This window comes from Heterodontus francisci, chromosome 9 (genome assembly GCF_036365525.1).
Source record: "Heterodontus francisci isolate sHetFra1 chromosome 9, sHetFra1.hap1, whole genome shotgun sequence".
NCBI lineage: Eukaryota > Metazoa > Chordata > Chondrichthyes > Heterodontiformes > Heterodontidae > Heterodontus > Heterodontus francisci.
This window is the reverse complement of record NC_090379.1, coordinates 55,568,851-55,585,725: the sequence shown is the minus strand read 5'-3', so window position 1 is coordinate 55,585,725 and position 16,875 is coordinate 55,568,851. Positions and strand designations below refer to the sequence as shown.

The 16,875-nt window shown below is 40.6% G+C and overlaps 1 protein-coding gene across 9 annotated transcripts in view; it reads left to right on the top strand.

Moving 5' to 3' along the window:
* Window positions 1–16,875, top strand: part of txndc16 (thioredoxin domain containing 16) — a 201,569-nt gene that overhangs the window by 23,356 nt on the left and 161,338 nt on the right. For all 9 annotated transcript variants that reach the window (XM_068039119.1, XM_068039124.1, XM_068039122.1 and 6 more), the window contains 5 exons: window positions 1,538–1,694; window positions 1,987–2,153; window positions 2,697–2,757; window positions 9,419–9,548; window positions 11,276–11,422. In XM_068039119.1, coding sequence (XP_067895220.1) covers window positions 1,538–1,694; window positions 1,987–2,153; window positions 2,697–2,757; window positions 9,419–9,548; window positions 11,276–11,422 — 662 coding nt within the window. The remainder of the gene's footprint in view (window positions 1–1,537; window positions 1,695–1,986; window positions 2,154–2,696; window positions 2,758–9,418; window positions 9,549–11,275; window positions 11,423–16,875) is intronic.

The window sequence follows — 16,875 nt, the reverse complement described above, 5'->3', positions numbered from 1 at the left end:
ATCACTTCTAAGTTCGTGTCCAAATCACACATGATTCTGACTTGAACCTATATTGTTGTTCCTTCATTGTTGTTGGGTCAAAAGACTGGGATTTTTTGCTTAACATCACTGTAGGTGCACCATTATCATAACCACTGCAGTGGTTCAAGGAGATGGTCAATCACCATCTTATTGGGCCTGCTAAGGATGAGCATTAAATACACCTTTGCAAGCCTTGCCCATATCTCAGGAACAAATATCCAAAAAAGAACAAATAATTAAAGTGTTTGCTTCTCAAGTACATACTGCAAATCCATCAGGCAAGGTAGACTGATAATAAATGATATTGATCTCACCACAGTTCAAAGTGTTATAACTTTGCTACAGAAGCAAAACTTTTTTTTCCAAAAGGGGAAAGAGGCTTTCTTTTTTGATCTTGGAGACTGTGTGGGCTTGAATTGTAAATAGGATGGCTCTTTTTGCAGTATTGAGACATTGTGCTTGAAAGTGACGCAAATCTATCCTAGCAGAAGGATGTGTTGTGCTTTACATGCTCCAATTTTTATAACGTTTCATGTACTCCAACTTACTTTGAGTGAAGCCGCAGGAGATTAAATGAAATTAGTGTTTGGGAGCGAAGAAAAAATCTACCTGTTTGTATGTTAGACAAGTTTTGTAAAGAGTTGGTTAGATATTATTAGAAATATATCTGAAACCTATAATATTCAGTATCGGTAAGTTTAAAAACATTTTTTTTAACCTTCTGTTCATTTTGAGATAAATATTGCTTCAATAAATTTTGCTGAATTACATCAATGAGCAAATCATTGTCCAATTTAGACAGCAACATCCAAAGCTACACTCCAGTTACCAAACTACCCATAAGCAATGTCATGCATGATCTAGCTTTAGACAGTAGGCTCCACTGTATTTGGGCTGTGGATCCTGTAGTAAGTGCTGGGATCTACCTGCCAAAAACCTTTGCCTCTGACCCTGACAGAGTATGTGGGGCCTGGGGAAGATAGCATATTTTAAATATTCCTACTGAGTGCCCACACCATTATGGGCACATCTAGAGCCTCAGCAATGTAGGGGCAGCTTTTGCTGAAGAGCCCCGCCACTCAAATGTCCTGGCACCCCTGACCCAGTAGTATTTTGGATGCGGCTTATTAGCCGCCTAACGAAATAGCAGCTTTTGTCTTTGGGATTTGGGCCAACAAATGGGCATGGACCCTGGGTGGTCCCTATTTCTGCCAGTTGGGAGGCTGGTAGGTCTCCTATTTGCCCCAAACAAGGCCTCACAGAAATTAGCAGCAGTAGCTGTGATCCTGTGTATCTGGCTACTGCCCTATTTACAGGCCTTCTGCCACTTCTGGTTGACTTTTGTAAGAACTGCAGTAGAAGATCCTTGGACTTTGGTGGCAGTACTGTTTATTTTTAGGTTGCTGTTGGCAATTAGATGGAAATCTGCATTGTAGGAGGATTGTGTTTCTGCTAAAATATTCTGGTGCCAAATTAGTTTATAATGTTTTGATTTTCTTGTAATCTTACTATGCAGCCTGGAAGATCCAGATAAACTTTCAGCAAGACTTTGGTTCTGCCATTGCAAGATGGCCGTGGATAGGACTCAGCCATGCAAGAGGTCCTATTTTAATCAGCCACTAACTACTGTTAATATACATTACTTCCTTAAAGTGTTGGAGGCCCCGCTCGTGGTGAGCTAAATATTTATTGAATTGCATTTTCTGATAGAGAATTCTTATGTATTTTTAAACCAGTATTTACAGTGTTTCACCTTAATTAATTTTACAAAGGTGAATTGCCCTAATGGAATATATGGATGGTTAGGATCTTGTCAAGTGTAGTGCAGATTGTATCATAAACTAAATCAGAAATGTGTAGACTTCAACAGGATGTATAGTATTTAAAATATTTATGTGCAATAGGCATGCCCCAAGCCTTTGAGAGTAGTGCTGTATTAATATTCCCTTTTTTTCAACTCTTCAGACGGAGGTTACTGATGGGCCAGAAAAAGTCTCTACTGTACATGTACAGTTAAAAATGCCTGTTGTGTTTCTTTTTACACAAAGAGAGACCTATGAACATGACCGAATAACTGCTGAATCTGTAGCCTGGCAGCTACTGGGAAGAGCAGGAGTTGTATTAGTGCCAAGGTAACACGGTCCAGAATAACTTTTAATTTTATAAGAAAAAATAATTTTACAAAAGAATGGCAGAAAACTTACAAGTTTAAAAAAAATTAGACTGTTTATAGTTTGAAGTTTAAATTAAATTGGATTTAGCTGAATAGATCCCCAATTTACACGGGCTACTTTGATCTTTGTTGCACAGTTGCAGTTATTCTTATCTCCAATCCATTCCATCCTTCTTAGTCAGGAGGTTGGTCCTTCAGAAATGAGCATCTCCACTGCTTTGAGGTGCAATTGAACATTGCAGCTTTTTCCTTTCACTTGTATATAGCCTGCCTGAGGATTACAAAACTATTTTTTAATTTACCCAAGTATTTATCATTATAAATGAAGGCACAGTACTGTAAATTTGCAAATAAACCAGCAGAATGCAGATTATTTTAAATGAGTGATTCATCAGCTAATTATTCATTATCTAGTGACTCTAATTTAATTCCTACAACTTTGTCTGTTTTCTTTTAAAATTGATTTTTAGTAAGTGAAACTATTTACTTTCAACTTCAACAGGACCCAGCTGCAGCCTAATGTGCCAGCAGATGTCACTGTAGGCTACAGAGCTGCTGGAGGGGTATGATGTTTATTTTGATGATTTGAAACTTAGTTGTCTGCAAGCTGTGCTGTACAAGGATCCTGCTCATCCAACCCCACCTCACTTCCTTGCTGATCTCCATTGGCAAACTCTACCCATACATCCCACCCCCAGTCCTCATGTAGCTGCATTTTCCTTCCCTTTGGCCTTACTACGCTCAAACTCTGCATCCTCACCCCGCCTCTGGCTCTGGCATCCTGCACGTACTGCCCCTCCATGAACAATCTATCAGTGGTGCAGCTTTCAACTTACTAGGTCTTGTGCTTTGGAACTTCTTGGAGCCTATTCAACTAGTTTCTTCCTTCACTTTTAAAAGCCTTTCAATTGTGTATTTGGTCAACATTACTAATGTATTACTGCTGGATCTGCACTTTCTTATTCGAAGTGCCTTTGGAGGTTTAATTACATCAAAAATGTTATGGAAATCAAGTTGTTATTGATTTTACTTTGCCTAATTGAACGCATTCTGCCTTGTTTTTTTATATGGACTTCCAGAAGGCATTTGATACAGTCCTTTATAAGAGACTGTTAGCTAAAGTTGAAGCTCATAGAATTGAAGGCAGATTATTGACCTGGTTAGGAAATTGACTGAATTGAAGGAGACAGAGAGTAGGGATAATGGACAGATACTTTAATTGGCAGGATGTGACTAATGGTGTCCCACAGGAATCTGAGTTGAGGCCTATTCATATTTATTCATGACAGATGATGGGACAGAAAGCCATATATCCAAATTGTCTGATGCACAAAAGACAGGGCCATTGTAAACAGTGCAGCTGGAAACATAAAATTACAAGGAGATATTAATAAATGATTGAATGGACAAATCAGTGGCAAATGGGTTTCAGGCACATGTGAAGGTCATCCACTTTGGACCTAAAAAGAATAGAACAAAGTACTTTCTAAATGGTGAAGAGCTGGAAGCAGTGGAGGTCCAAAGAGACATAAGAGTCCATGTACAAAGATCATTGAAATGTCATGGACAGGTACAGAAAATAACTCAAAAGGCTAATGGCTGACCTTTATATCTGGAGGGCTAGAGTCCAAGGGGGTAAAAGTTACGCTACAAAGTCCTGGTTAGACTACATCTGGAGTATTTTGTTCAGTTCCGGGCACCACATCTAAGGAAGGATATATTGGCCTTGGAGGAAGTGCAGTGTAGATTTACCAGAATGATACCTGGACTCTAAGAGTTAAATTACGAGGAGAGATTGCACAAACTAGGGTTGTATTCCATGGAATTTGGAAGGTTAAGGGGTGATTTGATCAAAGGTTTCAAGATATTAAGGGGAATTGATAGGGTAGGTAGGGAGAAACTATTTCTGCTGGTTGGTGAGTATTGGACTAGGGGACATAGCCTAAAAATTAGAGCCAGACCTTTCAAGACTGAAGTTATGAAACACTTAGACACAAAGGGTGGTAGAAGTTTAGAACTATCTTCTACAAATGGCAATTAATGCTAGATCAATTGTTAATTTTAAAATGAAGATCAATAGATTTTTGTTCACCAAAGATATTAAGGGATATGGTGAAAAGTTGGGTATATGGACTAAGTCGCAGATCAGTCATGATTACATTGAATGGTAGAACAGGCTCAAGTGTCTTAAATGACCTATTCCTATCTTCCTGACTTAAATCTAGAATTTAATTTTTCCATTTAACCTTGTTTTTGGGAATAGGGTGGCCTGCTTGAAGTGTGTGCCTGATCGCTTGGGCTCAGGGAATGCAGCAAATTGGTCCCCTGCCACGTTTTCCTAGAATAGCCGGTATTACAGCACTATTTGAGCTGTTCATATAGGTGGGAATCTCAGTTGTTCCTGACTCTATTTAGAGGTAGCCTGCACCGCTTAAAGAGGAAGTGCACCTTTAGCTACAATCAGCTACAGTCACAGAAGTCTAAAATGGCAGGCCGAGGAGGAGCTGCAAGGCCTCTTGCTAACTTCAGGATGCCACTTTTGAGGTACTGGTGGAAGAGGTTGGCAGGAGAAGAGATGTCCTCCTTCCAACTAGCGAAAGGAAGATATCCAAGAGTTCTTCCCAGCACCAGTGGTGAGAGATGGCAGAGCGGGTCAACACGTTCAGCGTTCCAACGAGGACCTAGCTGCAATGTAGAAAGAAGTTTAATAAACTGACGAGTTGCTAAGGTAAGATTCTTAACTCATATCTTTCATTGCTCTCTGCTCAACCCTGCACCACTTATGCAAGCAACACTCTCAAACCTTCCCTCCCCTACTTCCCATCACTCTCTAATCACTGCAATGCATTTCAATCCGCCTCCTCCTCCTGCTACCGCAACACTCTGCACCTGCTACTTCCTCACTTTTACTTCTCTTACCTCCTCAAACTTGTGCCATCAGTCACACTTCTCTAACTATCCTACCCTGACGTGCACATCCTCAAAACATCTGATTAGGCCAACACTAATACAGTCCCTTTTTCTTGCAGGACAAGCTGCCATGCCAAACAAGGGTGCTGGTGAGGATGGGAGGAGCATGAGCATCCATCCATGAACTGTCCCCAGTGGAAGAACAAGCCTTGGATGGGTGTGCATCTGGAACATGATGACTGGCGAGTCTGGAGAACACATCCTGCAGGGCTTTTGATCATACCCTCTTTCGCTTCTCACTGAAATCTCATCTTCACAAATTAAATGACAAAGTGCTGCTGCTTTGAGCAATGACTCATCTGTCTCTGCTTATCCTTGCTACTAAATGCTAATTCTGGTCCCTCTCTTGCATTTCATGCCCAGAAGCTCAACGGGTTCCATGGGGAAACAGAAGAAGAAGAAGACCGTACAGTTGAAGAAAATGCATCACATGACCTTACTGTGGCAATCAGAAGTTTAGACTTTGACTCCCCGCATTGTTCAGAGGGTAGGCTAGAGGGGTCTGTAGATGGCATTGTACCCAGAGTTACTGTATTGGAGCAAAGATAGGAAGATGGCCCAGGAAGCAGCTTTCATGCAGTATGCAACACACAGCCACAAATCTTGAGACTCCCTTTGGCATATATTGAAGGATGTCTCCAGACCTCCAGGTAGTGGAACCTTTGTTTTAAAACCCCAATGGTCTGCTTTGTCAGAGTTCTGGTTTTTGTGTGGCTCTCATTATATCGAAGCTATGTGTCTGTGCCTGAGTCCCAGATGGGAATTGTGAACCAGATGGTGAGGGGTTAGCCCATGTTCTCATGCAGGCAACCTCTGACCCGTTAGTCTGGGTGGAAACGAGGGGCTGTTGAGAACCAGCACGGGATGAAAGCATCATGACTATGACAGGAAACTGGTTATAGGGCTGCACGGTTCTCTGCCTGTGCTCATAGACAAGTTATGCAATCGACGAATAGAAGGCCTTTCTGCTGTAGAACATTGTTAGTCAATAATAGGAAACACACAGAGCCCATGGCTATGTCTGTGACTTCCTGCATCTATGGAAATCCAGCAATTTGGACAAATCCCACAACTCTTTTCTCTTGTTTGGGAACCCCCTTGGGAACTTGATGAATTCTTGTTGCTTTGCAAAGAATGCTATTGTGACCTTCCTGATAGGAGCATTAACAGAAAAGAGACATATTTCTTACATCCCTTTCTGGGGTCTGGAATACTCCAAGGGCATAAGTTGTGAGAAACATTGCCATTAGCTACACAGGTGGTGCTTTGCATGCCCTGGTGCTGTGAATCAATTCTTGCTGCAACAGCTCAGTCACTGCCTCCCAGCTAAAGTGCAGGTACTTGGTATATTGCTCCTCTGTCAGGTTCAGGTGAGATTGTTCATGTGCCCTCCTCTCTTTCGCTCTTTTCTAGTAGCCTCTCCATGTCTGTTGCTGCTGTTCCTCCTCAGTTGGCAGCCTCAAAGGCAATCCAAACAACATTTCCATCTTCCATGGTTGTGCTGAAGCAGATTCTCCCAAAACTAATGAACAGTGAAACACCAGCCAACACAGCCAAGAAGTTGGTTCAAATGCACAGCAGTAGCCAAGAAAGACTAGAGTCTTAATTTCATTAGAGCTGAGGATCCCTTTCAATGTTGCTGCTGCAACCTGCTTCCTGATTGTTTCCATCATGATGTACTGGATGGAATTAGAAACTAAGGAATGAGGTCTTCTCAGAGAACAATTTCACAAAAAAGTTCTGATTTAGGCTCAGGACCCTTATATCCATTTGATTATTTGGTTAGCATTTGTTTCAGGCAGCTATTACTGAGCACTAATGTTCCCTCTAAATTTCTTTCTGGGTACGGCCTATTCATTTAAGTCCATGGGCCTTTAAATTTTTTGCGCAGCGCGCACATGCAGTAATTTAAGGGGCTGGCTTTGCTCGGTCTGTGTGGGAACCTCTGGGTTGTTGCATCGCCGTGCACCTTAGAAGGAATATTGCTGAGCACCCGACCCATTATGGTGAGGTGTTTAAAATGATAAAGGGATTGGATAGACTAGATACAGAGAAACTATCTCCTCTGACTGGAGACTCCTAAGTAAGGGGGCTCAATCTAAAAATTGGAGCTAGTCCATTTAGGAGTGAAATCAGGAGATGCTTTTCCACACAAAGGTTAGTGGAAATCTGGAACACACTCCCCCAGGAGGCTGTGGATGCTGGTTCATTTGAAATGCTCAAGAATGAGATTGATATATATTTGTTGGAGAAGGGTATCTAGGGATAAAAATCAATGGTGGGTAAATAAAGTTGATATACAGGTCAGCCTGATCTGATTGAAGTAGCATGGCTGATCTATATCTTAACAGGACCTGTAGCTGCTTGTAGCAGCTGTGTTAGCATTTCAATCCTCTGGGGATTCAGTCAAAGTCCATAATTGAAGCCTCAATTGTCTAAGATGCCCCTGAGCTGGGGTTGGTACATAAAAATCTACCTGTTCCTGATTGCTATCCAGTGCCTCCTACTGGAAATTGCATTTGTGTGGCTGTCATGTGAGGACTAAACCAAGATTGGCTGTTCAACAGAGTCAAATGACTTGTCAATACTCACCGTCTAGGTTTATGAGGTACCAGAGGGTTTCTCTTTCCCCCCACCTGAGTGAATTGTGTCCTGATGTTCGTACCTTCAGGAGAGGAGAGTTGATTGAATAGGACTGTATAGTATTTCATGAATTGGATGTAGAATATAAGGTATTTTGAAATTTGTAAGCTTTTTATTTCATTTTGTAAAGTTTACACACTTTCTTGGGTAATGTAACATTAGATGGTTTTTGCTGTCACATATCGTGAAGGCCTGGTGTTCAGTATATTTTGTTGGCACTACATTACAAAGATTGACAGGGTCAAAATCCTCAAAATGCTGCATAGTCTGGATTGGCAGCTTGCTGAATACTAGATGATGATGGGATTTGTACAGTATGAAGTATCTAGGAGTGGTAATGTGGGGAGTGGTTGCCTAGGATCACCTCAATGACCCAAGATGGTTTTGACCACAGAGTGGGGTTATGAGTTGGGGCTCAGAGTTTGCACAATTTAAAGGAATTACATTTATAATGTTGCAGTTCCATGATTTAAAAAAAAAATTCACTCATGGGATGTGGGCATCACTGGCAAAGCCAGCATTTATTGTCCATTCCTAATTGTCCTTGAGAAGGTGCTGGTGAGCTGTCTTCTTGAACTGCTACAGTTGTTTGGTGTAGGTACACCCACAGTGATGCTAGGGAGGGAGTACCAAGTTTTTGTCCCAGCGACAGTGAAGGAACAGTGATAATTTCCAAGTCAGGATGATGTGTGATTTGCGGGGGTTGGGGTGGTCGTGGTGTTCCCATATGCCTGCTGCCCTTGTTTTTCTAGGTGGTAGAGGTTGCGGGATTGGAAGGTGCTGTCGAAGGAGCCTTGTTGAATTGCTGCGTTGCATCTTGTAGATGATACACAATGCTGCCACTGTGAGCCAGTGGTGAATCTGAAATAAAAGTAAAATACTGTAGATGCTGGAAATCTGAAATAAAAACAAAGTGCTAGAAATACTCAGGTCTGGCAGCGTCTGTGAAGAGAGAAATAGAGTTAACGTTTCAGTTTTGTGACCTTTCATCTGAAACCTGAAAGGTTAACTCTATTTCTCTCTTCACAGATGCTGCCAGACCTGCTGAGTATTTCTAGCACTTTCTGTTTTTATTTCAGATTTCCAGCATCTGCAGTATTTTGCTTTAATTTGAATGCCATGGGGATATAGTTAGATTTTCTCTCACTGGAGATGGTCATTGCCTGACACTTGTGTGGCATGAATGTTACTTGCCACTTATTAGCCCAAGCTTGAATGTTGTTCAGGTCTTGCTGCATATGTGCACAGTATCTGAGGAGTTGTGAATGGTGTTGAAAACTCTGCAATCGTCAGCAAACATCCCAGTTCTGACCTAAAGATGGAAGGCCATTGATGAAGCAGCTGAAGATGGTTGGGTGTGGGACACTACCCTGAAAAATTCTTGCAGCAATACCCTGATCACAAAATACAAGTGTACATAAATGTAAAATTTAATCTGGTTCATTAATAATTAATGTTGGTTTTTATTTTCCTGCATGAATGCAGCTGTTAAGGTTTCTCCCAAAAGTCAATTTTTGAAAGCTAAGAATTAGATTATTTCTGTGCTTAACATATTTTAGTCCTTATGAAATGTTTTTGTTTGACTGTTGAATTGCTGTTATGTTTCTTTAGGATTCATCCATTAACTATTTGGTTATAACATCTGTTGAAGAAATTGTTGATCTTATCAAAGGTGAAGTTAAAAATGAATCAACTAGGGAAAAAGATGATGAAGAGGAAAATGAAGATGTGGATTTCACAGGTACAGTGAAGTATAGTTAGTTCACAAAGCAGCAAAATCTAATGGCAACTGCATACACAGGGAATTTACTAAGTTATCAAGATATTTTCAGCTTTAAAAATTTTTTAAAAATTGTTTGAGTGGATTTATAAAGTTGACTCAGTCCATAACTTGAAAGCAAAAGATGAAGAACATCAGGTAACTATTTGAGCACTGTCTTTTGGTCCTACAGTATATTTGATTTAGTTTTTTAACATTATTTTAAGATTTGTTCAATGATACTGTAAACAGTGAATTTAATTTTCTTGGATTATTGAGTATTGCATGATTTTACTTTATGTTTCTGTGTTTTTAACTGAATTACATAAACTGAAAACTGATGCATTGGTCACCTGGCTGCATATCAGAAATGTTGCAAATTTTATTAGCTATTCATGCCCATTTTGGGGGAAATATTGAGTTAAAAATAGGATTTAAACTTTTAAAGGTAAAAATAGTTAGATGTGATCAAATACCTTGTGGAATATGATGGCTCCTAGTTTTAGGACCATGGATATGCCATGCCATTGCAAGCAATCGGTCAAAGTTAAATAGATTATAATATTGTATAAATATTCTAAGGTTTTACTTTGTAGGTTTTGGGAAAGAAAAAAAACTTTGCAGAACCTTTCTTTAGGATTAATTAGGTTGGTAGAATCCATGAAAGGTTGACTCGTGCATGTTCTTGTGGAAGGAACAACCTTTTCTTTCATCTTTTATGTTTTGTATCATATCATAGAAACAAAATTGTGAATAGTTCATAAAATAAAAACATTTTTATTACTAAGTAACAAATACTTAATGAAACTCCAGAACTTCCTGTTGGTTAAAAAAAATACCATGGGTGAGGTGAAAATTCCTCAATGAAATATCACATTTCAATACCACAATAATTCCATAATTTCATATTCTAACATATTCCTGATTCAGAAATGTAATGCTAGTTAATTTATTGTAGGCACTCTTGACATCAAGATAGATGTGAATCTTGTATCCTGAAAAAAGAGACACATCTGCCACTTATTCATCATTTATTAATGTACATTCCTTTATTTATTATTATTTACTAACATTTTCCCTTGAGTAAGGATGAAGTAAAAACAGAAAATCCTGGACATAATCAGTAAGTCAGGCAGAACAAAGTTGTTTGTTTACAAAAATAGCACACTTCCTTATAATAATCATTATTTCAGCAGGTAACTTAAAATTTTTAGTTATTGGATGTTAATATCTAAATATGATTTTTAACAAGGTATTTTTATAATATGCTCTACTTTTTGTGAAGGTTGTATCCTTCATATTTTTATGTTGGATTTTGTTGATTAATTGTGTACCGCTGGGATCAAATAGCCCCCTCCTCACTGTACTATCATATTTTCCTGAGATGAGAATAAATTTTTTTTTAGTAAAGTTTAAGAAAATAACATAAATGTATTGTACAAAAAGGCCAACAATCACTGGTGTACATATAAATTGAGCATCTAGGAAAAATAGCAGTGTTTGCTGTTCTGGTGCTGCTACCTCTGGAGGTATCTAGGAAAATCACCTCTTTCAATGATCCACCGTGCCTTGGAAAGCAGTAGCACAAACTCACTTAACTTGTAGTGTAGACATTGGTGATAGTAATATGCTTACAGTATAAGGTGAATGTATGATTAGGAGAAATGCTTATATCACTTGGATCTGAAGATTATTTTTGCATGCTTCAGGTATTCAAGATGATGAAGTGGCAGAAACTGTCTATAGAGCCAGGTGGAGGGGCCTCGATGTAAACTTAGTTCCAGCACTAACAGACAGCAGCTTTCCCACAAGATTAGCAGCAACTCTCCATGTGGTGGTGCTGTTCTACACTGCTTGTAAGTACTGGGAAGTTTTATAGATACAATTTTATAAAAAATTATATTATAAAAAGATGAAATAGAAGGAGTCCTGGGCTAAGTATTGAATGGCAATATTTGAACATAAACATGCTTCATCTAACGAGGAATAAGAAGGTAATGGGTACAATATATTGAACTGAAGTGGAAAATTGATTGATACTTTTGAATTTTCTACAAATAAACCGATTACAATGGATATGTTGTTAAGGATAATATGCTTGGCTAATTTAAGCAGATGGAGCAAGTAAGTGGTAAAGGTTTATGCTTTTAATGCTCTGAATATTCATTTATATAACACACCTTCCTGATTTCTTCTAACCTAGTTGATTGTCGTTGTTTCTAGGCTTGACATGCACATGTAGGGGTTGTACTCTTTTTTTTTTTGGTCAATTTTCTCCCTTCCCCGATAGTTGGTGCCATGTGCTGAGGTGCAGTTCTATAGGTTGTTGGAAGCCCTCTAATAGCTTCCCCTAATCGCTATTCTTAATTTGTGAGTTTAGATGATGCATATTGACAGGCTATTTAATCATGAACCATTACAACAGAACCTGATCCTGTCCTCCCCGACGTCCATACATTTGTGCATTTCAGCAAGAGTACTGGATAGCAATCAGAAGTGTAAAACCTAACTGACTTGAATCTAATTCGGAGACATCAAAGCCAATTGTAATATCTTACTTCTGTCCTCACTGAGTTAACTCAGACCTGGGACCTTGCTGATCATTATGGCTCTCTATCACTTCAGTTGATGTTTTTATCCATGGAGCCACAAGAGAGTTCATGTAAAAGAAAATGAGCTGGAATTTTCTGGAGTGTGCCTGGTTAGTTAGACTTTTTCCTGCATGCTTCAGCTGGTTGCTGGAAATGTGAAAATTAGACAGGAAATTACATGCTAAGGGCCTATTCCTACCTATGGGATGAAGTTAAGTAATCAAATTGTTCATTTCAATAAAATCACTTGTAAGTTAAGTGCAACATTCATTTTACAAAAATAAAATATGCATTAGTGGAACATTTACTCGAGTTATGATCAACTAAGGTGAGACAAAGCAGTAAACCAATTATGTTGTGAATAAATTGGTCCTGTGTATGAAAATACTATCTAACATAATGGGTTGGATTTTACAGACCCCCTCGATGTTGGGGTTCATAGCGGGGAGGGGGCGGAAAATGCATCCGGGAGAGGGCTGCCGCGGGGTGGCGCAGTGGTTAGCACCGCAGCCTCACAGCTCCAGCGACCCGGGTTCAATTCTGGGTACTGCCTGTGTGGAGTTTGCAAGTTCTCCCTGTGTCTGCATGGGTTTTCGCCGGGTACTCCGGTTTCCTCCCACCACCAAAAGACTTGCAGGTTGATAGGCAAATTGGCCATTATAAATTGCCCCTAGTATAGGTAGGTGGTAGGAGAATATAGGGACAGGTGGGGATGTGGTAGGAATATGGGATTAGTGTAGGGTTAGTATAAATGGGTGGTTAATGGTCGGCACAGACTCGGTGGGCCAAAGGGCCTGTTTCAGTGCTGTATCTCTAAATAAAAAAATAAAATAAAAATAAATACCCTGCGCCAGGAAGGCCCGGCCCAATATTGCCGGCAGCGATGAGGCCTTGCGGTGGTCCCGCCGCTTGGCGATGGGACCTCCATTTACATATTTAAATAAATGGAAATGAATGCGTTAATCATACTTACGCCGCCTCCTTCAGTCTCGCTGCGATCTTCCTGCTGCTGGCTGGTACTCCCGCACGTTCAGATCCCCATCCGGGGAATCGAGGCGGAACATTTGTGGGGAGGGGGGGGTGGAGGTAAGTTTCTCAGTGCGGGAGTGGGGGGAAAGGGGTCAAAGTAACATCATTGGTGTAGGGGATGGTGGGAAGGATTTTAGGTTAAAGTTTATGAATTTCGGGGGGGGGGGGGGTGTTGATAGGGAAGGTCAGGTGGATAAGGTAAGTGTTTGAGGGGGGTGGAGAGGGCAAGTAATCAATTTAACTGTTATGGGGGGTGGGAGAGGGGCAAAATAAATGTATTTAATTTTTTTAAATTCGCTTTAGCTTTAAATATTTAAATTTACCGGTAGGGCTCAAAGCCCTTTAAAAATGGTGTCAGCGCCTGCACACAGGTAGCTGACGCCATTGCTGAGGGCGGACAGCGCGCCCCCTCCATGTGATCGAGAGGGGGGAGGAGGCCCGCCCTGGCTATTTAAATGAACTGTATGCTTAGGATCGTGGCGGCTCCATGATGTGCGGCCCACCCATTGTTTCGCCCACCGCCGATTTCAGCGGCGGGAATATAAAATTCAGCCCAATGAAACAATATTTTTTTTGACAATTTTCTTCCACTTCTTCTGAAAGCTATAGCAGAAGTATGATTCTGTTAAGATTCTGTTAAGCCCTGGTTTACTAAAGAAGTTGAAGCGCTTGTCAAAAGGAAGAAGAAGGCTTATGTTAGGATGAGACGTGAAGGCTCAGTTAGGGCGCTTGAGAGTTACAAGCTAGCCAGGAAGGATCTAAAGGGAGAGCTAAGAAGAGCAAGGAGAGGACACGAGAAGTCATTGGCGGATAGGATCAAGGAAAACCCTAAGGCTTTCTATAGGTATATCAGGAATAAAAGAATGACTAGAGTTAGATTAGGGCCAATCAAGGATAGTAGTGGGAAGTTGTGTGTGGAATCAGAGGAGATAGGGGAAGCGTTAAATGAATATTTTTCGTCAGTATTTACAGTAGAGAAAGAAATTGTTGTCGAGGAGAATACTGAGATTCAGACTACTAGGCTAGATGGGATTGAGGTTCACAAGGAGGATTTGTTATCAATTTTGGAAAGTGTGAAAATAGATAAGTCCCCTGGGCCAGATGGGATTTATCCTAGGATTCTCTGGGAAGCCAGGGAGGAGATTGCAGAGCCTTTGTCCTTGATCTTTATGTCGTCATTGTCGACAGGAATAGTGCCGGAAGACTGGAGGATAGCAAATGTTGCCCCCTTGTTCAAGAAGGGGAGTAGAGACAGCCCTGGTAATTATAGACCTGTGAGCCTTACTTCGGTTGTGGGTAAAATGTTGGAAAAGGTTATAAGAGACAGGATTTATAATCATCTTGAAAAGAATAAGTTCATTAGCGATAGTCAGCACGGTTTTGTGAAGGATAGGTCGTGCCTCACAAACCTTATTGAGTTTTTCGAGAAGGTGACCAAACAGGTGGATGAGGGTAAAGCAGTGGATGTGGTGTATATGGATTTCAGTAAGAGGTTTGATAAGGTTCCCCATGGTAGGCTATTGCAGAAAATACGGAAGTATGGGGTTGAAGGTGATTTAGAGCTTTGGATCAGAAATTGGCTAGCTGAAAGAAGACAGAGGGTGGTGGTTGATGGCAAATGTTCAACCTGGAGTTTAGTTACTGGTGGTGTACCGCAAGGATCTGTTTTGGGGCCACTGCTATTTGTCATTTTTATAAATGACCTGGAAGAGGGTGTAGAAGGGTGGGTTAGTAAATTTGCGGATGACACGAAGGTTGGTGGAGTTGTGGATAGTGCCGAAGGATGTTGTAGGGTACAGAGGGACATAGATAGGCTGCAGAGCTGGGCTGAGAGATGGCAAATGGAGTTTAATGTGGAAAAGTGTGAGGTGATTCACTTTGGAAGGAGTAACAGGAATGCAGAGTACTGGGCTAATGGGAAGATTCTTGGTAGTGTAGATGAACAGAGAGATCTTGGTGTCCAGGTGCATAAATCCCTGAAGGTTGCTACCCAGGTTAATAGGGCTGTTAAGAAGGCATATGGTGTGTTAGCTTTTATTAGTAGGGGGATCGAGTTTCGGAGCCACGAGGTCATGCTGCAGCTGTACAAAACTCTGGTGAGACCGCACCTGGAGTATTGCGTGCAGTTCTGGTCACCGCATTATAGGAAGGATGTGGAAGCTTTGGAAAGGGTGCAGAGGAGATTTACTAGGATGTTGCCTGGTATGGAGGGAAGGTCTTACAAGGAAAGGCTGAGGGACTTGAGGTTGTTTTCGTTGGAGAGAAGGAGGAGGAGAGGTGACTTAATAGAGACATATAAAATAATCAGAGGGTTAGATAGGGTGGATAGTGAGAGTCTTTTTCCTCGGATGTTGATGGCAAACACGAGGGGACATAGCTTTAAGTTGAGGGGTGATAGATATAGGACAGATGTGAGAGGTAGTTTCTTTACTCTGAGAGTAGTAGGAGCGTGGAACGCCCTGCCTGCAACAGTAGTATACTCGCCAACTTTAAGGGCATTTAAGTGGTCATTGGATAGACATATGGATGAAAATGGAATAGTGTAGATCAGATGGTTTCACAGGTCGGCGCAACATCGAGGGCCGAAGGGCCTGTACTGCGCTGTAATGTTCTAATTCTAATTCTGTATTTTTGTAATTATATACACAAAGAAATCAGTCCTGTGCCTGTATAACAAGGATGAATTTGAGGTGCGGAGTCAAACACTCAGCTTGTTTGTTAAAGATTAAATGAATATTTACTTGCAGCCAACACCAAGATTACAAAAGATGTCTTGCTGTAGAAGTACGCACGTCACTCTTGGTTGAGCTCATCCTTCTCCTCTTTCTCCTTCTTCTGTTCCTCCTTCTTACTTATGGCTATTATCTCACCCCATTTATACTGTTTCTAGCTGTATGAATACATCGGCATCTGCATTCCGTAACTCTTTACCCACTTTCTGTACCAGTCAAGCTGTTCCAGGCTATTTAAACATTTATCTTGTGGTTCCACAGGGGAACAGAAACATTGGTGTTTAGGATTAACATACCATAGAATCTATTATTTTTGTTAGGTAGAGCTAATGTAATCTCTAAATGTAACCAATGTGTGAGCTAACTCACAAGCATGCCTTTTCTGCCATCAATATAAACACTGTTAACTACATTGTCAGCTATATTTGCAGTCTTTCACTTTGAGACTTTCAACTGTCGTGCTTAATGTAAAATGGAACTGATTATGAATAAATTATTTTTGTACAAGATTGATTTCTTTACAAGCTCTTAATCTTGATCTCTAACAATTCGATTGCTGGCTTTGCCCTCCACTACTTCAGCCAAATGATCAGTCTAGACATTTCCACATCAAAACGTTGTTTGGTCACATAAGATATAATAACTGAATCCAATACCCAATAACCGCACATGAATTTTGCAGCATCAATCATTGGACAGCAATTAAGAGTGGGATATTCTGTATGATTTCTCCTCCTCCTGAACCCAGGGGCACTGCAACTGCCCCAATTGGTCCCTAACTGGGATTATCTGGCCTGGTTAGTACAGTCCAGTGAACATGCAGCTTCTAGTCTGTATGACAATTTTATTTTTGTTCAGTTTTCTTCAAGCTGTACCTTTAATCCTTAAGCCCTAGGAGAACCAGCTACAAATATTTTTGAGCATCAAACAACAGGGTGGACATGCCTTTTTGGACAC